This window comes from Anarrhichthys ocellatus, unplaced genomic scaffold, assembly GCF_004355925.1.
Source record: "Anarrhichthys ocellatus isolate YVR2014 unplaced genomic scaffold, GSC_Weel_1.0 scaffold1906, whole genome shotgun sequence".
In the NCBI taxonomy this organism is placed as follows: Eukaryota; Metazoa; Chordata; class Actinopteri; order Perciformes; family Anarhichadidae; genus Anarrhichthys; species Anarrhichthys ocellatus.
Window position 1 is genome coordinate 1 of NW_022281880.1, and position 9,356 is coordinate 9,356.

The following is a 9,356-nucleotide window of genomic DNA, read 5'->3' on the forward strand; positions in this document are numbered from 1 at the left end:
CTCCGTACATGTTTATTTATACCGTCAGAAAGAGAAAGGAGACAGAGAAAGGGGGGGGACAAGTCATACGTGTGCATAAATGTCTGGTACATTTCCTTTACATTAAGAGGAAGGTGTTTTGTCTCATGCCATTGCCTTATATGGCAAAGCAAGTGCCTCGACCTATGCTTTAACCTTATATGGAAATGTCTTAGGTGACAACAGGCGCTTCCTCTCACGCTTATGCTGATGTGTCATACAGAGACATTCAGAGATCATGTTAACACATTTTTTACCGTTACATTCCACTCTTTTGATTACATTATAACCACTTTAATATTGCAAAAATATGTTTTTGTGAGACAAAGTCTCTGGTTGTTTTAAGCAAGCAATACAGTTCAATAAACACAAAAAAATAAAAAAGATAAAAATCAAAAACTGTCTTTAGACCTGAGTATCGGAATCATCCAAGGAGTCAGTGTCGCTGTCGAAGTTGTCTGTGTAGTCAGGTATAGGAAATAGGTCAGGTTTTTGGTCGTTAATTGCCACACGAGTATACATAGTCATCTTTTTGGCAAAGAGTTGAGAGATCATGTGTCTGAGCAGTGGGATGACGCAAAGTACAAATACAAAGAAAGCACATAGGATAATGGCGGCTTGTATCAAAGTCCCCTTCCATGAGTACCATAAGCCTGTAAGCCAGTCTGGAGGTGGAGTACCATCTTTAGCCATAGCTTCCTGTATTTTAGTGATGTTGTGAATCGCTTGTGCAATGATATGACCATCAGTGTCATTTTCTGGAATAAAAGTACAACAGTATTCCCCAACAATACAAACGCCACCCTGTGGTGCAGTCAGTTGATCTAAAACCATTCTATTTTGCATAACCATGAGGCGCAAGGCAGTCAATTCTTCAGTGGTTCTTGTGAATGCCGCAAGAGTGTAGTTCAGGAAACTCTTTAGTCGGTAATCAAGTTTCTAACCGTAATGTGTTTTTTGCCACGCCTACCCAAGGGAGCAGTGAAATGCCAACCTTGGAGCCGACGCTCCAGTGTTTGAATTCATCCGGGACGTCTGAACCCCAAACTGAGTCATGTTTTTTGAATACCAAGTCGCGAGAAAAACGTGTTTTAGGCACAGCTGATATTATTACTGTGTGGTCGGATATTGATACTGGAGCGCAAACTCCATCCCAATCTGGAGGTAGTGCAGCATACACTGTGTGACCGCAGAGCCACCAACCACCTGTTACCGGATATGTGCCCTTTTTACCGGGAACCACTGTGTAGTGGGCTAGAGAGCATTTAACTCCTGCTGGGCAGTCCACTGTATCTCGTGCCACATGTTTCCACCCATCGTATGAAAACCGTTGTAGGTAAAATGGAACTCGCGTGCAGTCTTTAACTAGTGTGCAATCCTCAAGTCTCGCTAGTTGCATGCACCTCCTTATAGATGCAGCTGTTATATTACCTGAGCTATTTGCACACGAAAGACGGTAGAACACACTTACAGTGTCATTCACGGTGACGGCTGGATGATTGGATGTGTCGCCGAATCTGGAGTAGTCTTTGTCCTGAACAAAAGTTGCCCCTATGAAAGTGACGTTACACATAGAGGGATGAAGTTGACCTACTGATTTTGAGCCATTACGCGCAAAACAAAATGAAAAGTTCAAGTGTGGTGCATACTGTACGTGTGATGCTTGAAATTGGGACGAAGTAGCGCTGCTTCCGCGGTATCTCTGTGTAGGGTGTGTTTTTGCGCACATAGTGCTATTTACTGAAGCCCATGCTGCATAACTACTGTAATACCCTAAAACTGCTTTACTGACGAAACAGCCCTCTGTAGGACCTAGAGACCTAGTCGCTAATATACGAGGTTGGTGAGATGAGGCCGGCATCATTGAGCAGACATAGCAATTAGTGCGGTTTTGTTCGCGGGCTGAATGCCGCGCGTATCGCCACCAAATGTTGGATGAATAATCGTGGATTAATGCACCTGGGCTGTTGTCGAGCCAACCATGTTTTAAGTTTTTTACTGCGGTGCGTCTGGTACGGTTATGCGTTGTTGAGTTGTCATTGTTGGAGTCAGTAGTTTCGTTATTATGCCGGTTGCGTAAGTCGTCTACATGTTTCAGGTGGAGTAGGATGATAGGCAATAGTACGAGTAAACCAATGATTACAAAAATACAATATGTGAAACGAGTCCCACCTACCCTCCTAAGAGGGCTCCATGGGCGCTGTCACTCCATGGCAAGAGTGCAACAGCCAACCAAGTTTCTATGGAGTTCACCCGAGCAACTGGTTTGTGTGAGCAGTTCTGTTTGTGTTGACACAATGAGGTTTCCACAAAATTGTCAGAGACACTGTTATCTAGCCACTCTTTTGGTTAGAGCAGTTAAGTAGTACATGAATAAATTGAAAAAGAAATAAGCAATAGCACTAGTATAATGACGGCAGTGCAACAGATCCTTGTGTCCTTATGGAGAGGACCTGGTCGTGTTCCTTTTCTCGTGTTCGTTGGTAGAAACACGTTTCGATTTTGGCACGGACTCTGCCAGCCGTCTTTCTTGCGTGGCATGAGCGTAGGGAGGTAGACAGTCAACACAGAACACGCAAGTGTCTGTCGGTCAACTGCCCATTGTGATTCCGTCCGTGATCACTGCATCGCCTCCCTCGGTGGTGCCGATTGGCTGACACTTGTAGTAGGTGCTAGCTCACCTGTAGCTTCGATCGGTGTGTCTCCTGGAGCCGGGACCTTTTTGCAGTGTGACACGTGGACCCAAGTTGCCCTCTCAGCCACCAAGTTGCCCTTCACAACCGTGTGAGTAACGAGGAGAACCTGGAATAGTCCCTGCCAGCGTCGTGCTTTCCAGTTCTTCCTTCTGAAGTCTTTTACCACCACGAAATCACCAGGTTTCAGCTTGTGAAGAGGTCCTTCAGCTGGCCTTGGGAGGGCGGCAGACACCTGTTGTCTTATGTTAGATAAAGCAGAGGAGAGTTGTGCACAATATGTTAACATTTCATGTTCGCATAAGGCGGTTGAAGGGAGTGGTGCCTTTGGTGCTTCCGTACCTACATGAGGAGGAAAACCAAACAGTATCTCAAAAGGACTCAGATTGCTTCGTGTTCGTTTTCTCATGCGCATGTACATCAGCACGAGAGGCAGGGCTTTTGTCCAAGGCAGACCTGTGTCAGCACAGCATTTTGCTAACTTAGTCTTAAGTGTTCCATTTTCTCGTTCAACAGCGCCACCACTGGCTGGATGGTAAGCACAGTGTGTTCTTAAGTCGATACCCATGTATGCACTTAATTCTGTAATGGCCTGGTTTACAAAATGAGAACCATTGTCACTTGATATTTTAGTGGGAATACCCCAACGGGGAATGATTTCAGAAATCAAAGCTTTTGCTACTGTTGCAGCTTACTGGATGGAAATACCCAATTTGACCACATGTCCACCATCACAAGACAGTGTTTCTTACCTTCAGATGGAGATAGCTCGACAAAATTATCATAATATGCTCAAAAGGGTGCGTTGGAGGCGGATGTGCAGCCTGGCTGGACACTGCCACAGGCCTGCCTAAATTGTGAGTAGAGCAGGTTACACAAGCAGAACAAAATTTTTGTGCGTATGCTGTAAACCTTTTTGTGAACCATGTTTCATTTAATGCGCCCAACATTCCTCCTTTTGACACGTGGTCTAACCCATGTTGACCACAGGCGACGCTCTTCCGGAGTGGAGAGTGACTGCATTGCTGTAAGAGAAGAAGGAACTGAAACGCATTAATACATGAGAGCCGAGGAAGTGGGGAGAGGAAACTGTGCAGCAGCTTTTGCAGCTGTGTCTGCGCGAGCATTTCCTCTAGAGATGTCGTCAGTATTAAAAGTGTGAGCTGCACATTTACACACAGCAATGGCTGTTGGCAACAGAATTGATTTTAACAGTTCAGCAATGAGTGTGTGATGTAGGACAGGTTTACCGTCAGATTTAAGGAACTTTCTGTGTTTCCACAGAGCACCAAAATCATGTACTACACCGAATGCATAGCGAGAGTCAGTGTGAACTGTGACTGTGTTACCTTCAGCAAGTTTGCATGCTTCAGTGAGCGCGATGAGCTCAGCTGCCTGGGCAGAGAGGTGACATGGCAGTGGACCTGAACACAGCACATCAGAGTCAGAAACAACAGCAAAACCTACAAGATTAGTACCGGTCTGAGGATCGCGAGAGGCAGATCCATCAACATACATTACCATGTCGCTGTTGGGCAGCGGAGTGTCCATCAGATCAGGACGAGGAGTGCACTGAGCTTGGAGCTCAGCCAAACAGTTATGCTCCTCTCCATCACCAGGAATGTGGAGTAATGATGCAGGATTAAGATTAGTACAGCGTTTGACCGTTACGTTCGGCATGTCTAGGAGACATGTGTGATAACGCAAATATTGCGCTGCAGAGAGGTGAGAGGATTTCTGTTCGAAGAGAATCAAAGACACCGAATGAGGAACGAACAGAGTTAATGGAGCGTATCCTACTATGTCACGTGAGGCAGCGAGTGCCTTTTCAGCCGCAGCCACTGCACGCAAACATTGTGGCAAGCCTGCAGCGACATGATCGAGTTTTGTGGAGAAATACGCAACTGGTCTTAGTTTATCAGTATGCGATTGTAGCAACACAGAGGTCATGCAGCCCTGTCTTTCATCTACAGTTTGAGTGAACGGTTTGTTAGGATCTGGCAACCCAAGAGTTGGAGGTGTTTGTAAAGCGCATTTCATTTGTGTGAAGGCAGAATGACCCTCTTTAGACAAAATTATTTTGTCGTGTGCTGTGAGATTTTTACCGTGAATCAAACTTGATAATGGCTGCTCCATTTGTGAGTAGTTAGGTATGAACGACCGACAGTATGAACACATGCCTAAAAAGGACATCATCTGTTTTTTAGTGTTCGGTTTTGGTATCGACACAATTGAAGCGATTCTTTTAGGAGAGAGGGTTTTCCCTTCCCCGGAAATGTCATGACCTAAAAAATGTACATTTTGCATTACAAACTGTAATTTAGATAGGCTGGCTAGGTGTTGTAGCAATTTAATTGTGTCTTTCTGGCACTGTGCTTGAGTAGGAGCTGCGATAAGGCAGTCGTCAACATACTGCAGAAGTGCAGAGCCTGGTGAGAGAGTTAGACTTTCTAAGCTTTCTATGAGTGCATCATTGTAGATTGTTGGCGATTCGGTGTAGCCTTGACACAGTCAAGTGAAGGTGTATGGCTTACCGTTGAAGTTGAAAGCGAACCAAAATTGACTGTCTTTGTCGACTGGGACGCTGAAAAAAGCATTTGACAGGTCAACCACAGAGAACCATTTAGCTTCAGGAGGAATCTGAGCTAGAATAGTGTAAGGATTAGGCACATTTGGTGCACGTGCGTGAACTGCAGCATTTACTGCTTTAAGATCTTGCACGAAACGCCATTCAGTAGGTTTGCCTGCATCTCTGATCTTTTTAAGAGGAAATATCGGTGTCCTGACCGGTGAGTCTGGAATGGAATAATCACGCCTGCTTTCAGGAGTGAGTCAAACACTGGTGTAATACCGTCAATGGCCTCTTGTCGCACAGGGTACTGGTGTTTATGGGGGCGGAAGTCAGATCGTGGAGTGATAACGACCGGTTGACAGTTGTTGATCAGGCCTACGTCATATTTGTGCGCTGCCCAGAGTGTCTGTGGAACAGAGGTAAGGGCAGGATAAATTGATGTGGGATTAGTTACAAATGTCCTGACTTCATTATTCAGCTCGTGAACCACATAGACTGATCTGAGTGCAGGTGTCAGATGCACACAAAAACATCTGTGAAATCCAGTGGATGTCGAGCGCAGGACATGGGGATCACATGTTGTTTCCCAGTCAGTTAACGCCTCGCATTGTGCTACGAATAGTCCCAAGTCTCTCCATTGCTCATTGCGTCCTTTGGATAGCGAGATGTGTGGGAAAGAATCAGCAACTTGGAACAATGCTTTCTGTGTAGGAGAAAGAGAGACAGACACAGCAGATTTGTAAGTGGACCAAAACAAGGTAGAACATGCCAATGCATCATTTAAGCCGTCAAAGAATTTGTCTTCGTAAGAGTCGTCTGGACCCCTAGAGACATGTGAAGTGCAATGGAGGTGGTTAGGATTCATGCGCTCTGCACTGCATGTGGTGAGACACGTGCGTCTATTGTGTGACACAGTTTCCGGGCGTCATCAACAGGAAGCCACCACTGATAGGCAAAAAGAGGGTTAGAGGGAGTCTGTTGCAACATTTGTTGTACGACTCTACGCCTAACTACTTTTAAGCCGTCAGATGATGACATCAGACATATGCCAAACGAGCACATTAGGTCTCTGCCCATTAGGTTTATGGGACAGAAAGAAGAAAGTAGAAACGAATGTTTCACTTTAATGTCAGGTTCTGAATCAGTCTCGTCAGTGTGTACACTCGTCATAGGAATAGTACATTTTTCTGTTACAGTCAATCCCGAAGTCCCTTGAGAATAAACAAAACGACCAGTCATATGCTGTTTAGGAAAATGTTTTTGCTGAATTAAAGAATGAGTAGCTCCCGAGTCTACCAAAAAGGTTAATTCTTTCCCTTCCACAACTAATTTAATAGTTGGCATATTTTTGTATGAATCTGATGAAAACATAGCATAAGTATGTGGTTGTGGTGTAGCTGCTTTCACTTGTTGCTGCTCTAAGTGTGAAATAATACTGAGCAAAGCAGACTGTTGCTCTTGAGTGTGCGTGTGAGGAAGCCGTTCTTCGTTGCAGCAGATGTGCGTGTGGTGCACGTGTTGTGTGTGTGTGTGTGTGTGAGTGTGTGTTTCACTTCCCTGTTGCTGAGTCATAGGGTAGGAAGCCGTCTCCACCTCACACGCATCGTCTCCTTCCCCCACATCGCGTCAGTCAGAAGTGCCAAATTGTTGATGAGAGTCACCACCTCCGAAATGGCGCTGGCGTCCACGTGGCTGGCCTGCCCCGCCCTGTTCAGAACGATGAGGGCAGTTTCTGAACCAATGTCCTGTCTCACCACAGTGGAAGCATTCGTTGGGTTGAGTGTCATGTGAGGCTCCTCCTTGTCGGCCATCTTGGAAACGTCCTCGACCCGCTCCGCAATGCATTCCTCTTCCGCGCCCCCTCTGTTGGCCCCTCCTGTTGTTGTTGCGTGGTTGATGGAGGGGTTGGCCTCCCTCAGCTCCTAGCGTCATCTGCTGGACAGCCTGTAGCATTGCAAGTTGGGCTTTTTTTCCAGTTTGTTTGCTGCGCTTGTCTTGTCGTGCCTGATTGTCATTGTGCATTTTGCAATTGTGTCTGGCATACTTTACCACTTCATCAAGTCTTGCGTCCTCCAGGCCAATGACGAAGCATTCGGTTGCGGTTTTGATGTCTGGCAACAGCCCGTTGACGGAGGCATTCTTGAGTTGTGTGTATGTGTTTCCCACACTGACATTGTGGTTTTGTCAGCCGGTTCTTCGATACCGCTGTGTGTTTGGAATGCAGACAGGAGTCTTTGGTGATATGATGTCACATCCTCCGTTTTGCCTTGTTTGGTGCTGTTTATGAGAGCCATGTTGACCTTTGATGGAAACGCTGTCACTAATGCTGCGCAGACAGCTTCAACGTAGGTTCTGTACGGTGCGTTATCTGCATGTGCCCAAATAAGGCCCCCGTGGCGGGAGTCATGCCCTGGTCCGATGACAACGGTTCTGATTTTGCTGAAGTCAGTTGGGCCAACATGTTTGACCAGCAACCGGTGGACTTCTGGACCCGTGGGCATGAATTCTTTGCAGAATATCAGGAAGTCTTTTGCGAAAGTTGAAGCAATGTTGATGTCAGGCAGGTGTGATGCAGCTTGTAGAATGTCAGTTTGGGTCCAGGCTCTGAACACGAGACCTGGAGCACCATTGGTCCCTGGTACCTGGATCATCGGAGCTGTGAAAACGGTTTCGTCAGTGCCAGAGTTCATGGAGGTGTTGGGGCTGAAACAATCAGCGAGTTTGCCTGCAGTTCCACTCCATGTGGATGGGTCAGCCCATGACGCTGAATGCTGGGGTTGAAGCGTGGTCATGGTCTGAGGATGGGTCGCGAATGGGTTGGATGGTGAGGCTGGTGAGGCGGAGATGCTCTGTAGTCAGCATTACTCTGTTGAGCTATGTTTCGCTGGTCAGCGTGGAGGCGGGTCTCTCGTCTGCCCGCAGTTGGACCAGAATATGGCGGAGGAGGAGGTGGGTGGATGTCAGGTTGTTGGACTCGCTGTGGGGAAGCTTGATAGCATGTATTGAGGAGAGGACCGCCCGCTCCTGTTAGACTCGGATACATAGGAGAAGGAGACAAGAATGGGTTATTCTGAGTGTCTGGAATCAGTTTTTCTTCTTTTAAACATGTCATGTGTTTCATCATTTGTTTTCTTTCCCTACATTCACATTCCATTTCCCATTGAGCCAGACATTGCTGGTTCTTTTCTATCATTTCCAAGTCTCTGACTTTGACTTTTTTACCACTTTTCATTTCTTTCAATTTTCCTTCTAAATCCCCTTGTAACATTTTAAGTTTAGCGGCACTTAATGAGCCGTTCTCTGGAAACCCAAATGTTTTTGACCAATATGGAAGTACTTCGAAGTACTTCCATAACGGTCTTATTTCAAACCTATATCTGTAGTCAAGTGATCTGTGTTACGATCTCAAAATGTTTTTATTCTGAGTTAAATCTTCACCGTAGAACACAATCCTGTCTTCTACGTAAACACGTGAAAACGATGCCCCAGAAATACTAATGGATTTTTAGAGAAAGAAAAATAAAACAAATATACAAATGTTAAAAACAATTGTATTCCCCAAATAATTACGACTACGTGATCATTCATCTGTTTCTTTTTACGTTATAATGTTATAATTGGAATTTCAAATTGGAATTCCTGCATTTTTTACCGAAATGCAGGAATTAATTCGTTGTCTGGATACGTTTGAAGTCAATCAGGCCTCCTCGGGTCGCTGGTTCTCTCTCTCTGTGTCTGATGAGGTATGAGACAAGATCGTCTTTTGGGATCCTGGAAAGGCATTTTCACCGGACGTCCTTCGGAGTCCTGACGGACTTTCAACATATCCTGTTCGTGACGCCAAGTTGTTGTGGAATATTTCTATGACTATTCGGGAGAAGAGTGTGAAGGTTTTCAGTCAATATCAAATAAACAGAGTCTTGATGAATGATCAAAGTTGTAATGTCCATTTATTTGCTTGCAAGCAAAGAGAGCAGATTCACAGACACGTATTGCAGTAACCTGTGAGAATGCCACCCGAATCACCTCCGTACATGTTTATTTATACCGTCAGAAAGAGAAAGGAGACAGAG

At 45.6% G+C, this 9,356-nt stretch overlaps 1 protein-coding gene across 2 annotated transcripts; it reads right to left on the bottom strand.

Moving 5' to 3' along the window:
• Window positions 1-6: 6 nt before the first annotated feature.
• On the bottom strand, window positions 7-9,344 carry LOC116377972 (uncharacterized). Of its 2 annotated transcripts, none has more exons than XM_031839743.1 (2): window positions 4,233-9,344; window positions 7-4,135 (listed from the first exon to the last, which is right to left on the bottom strand). In XM_031839743.1, exon 2 carries the CDS (start codon window positions 1,880-1,882, stop codon window positions 950-952), a length of 933 nt encoding a protein of 310 aa, XP_031695603.1. In that variant the 5' UTR covers window positions 1,883-4,135; window positions 4,233-9,344; the 3' UTR covers window positions 7-949. Both variants share the same exon structure in this region, with proteins under 2 accessions (XP_031695603.1, XP_031695604.1).
• Between the last annotated feature and the right edge of the window lie 12 nt (window positions 9,345-9,356).

Coding starts and splice junctions, on each gene's coding strand:
- LOC116377972 (XM_031839743.1), bottom strand. CDS start 1,882: ATGATGCCGGCCTCATCTCACCAACCTCGTATATTAGCGACTAGGTCT.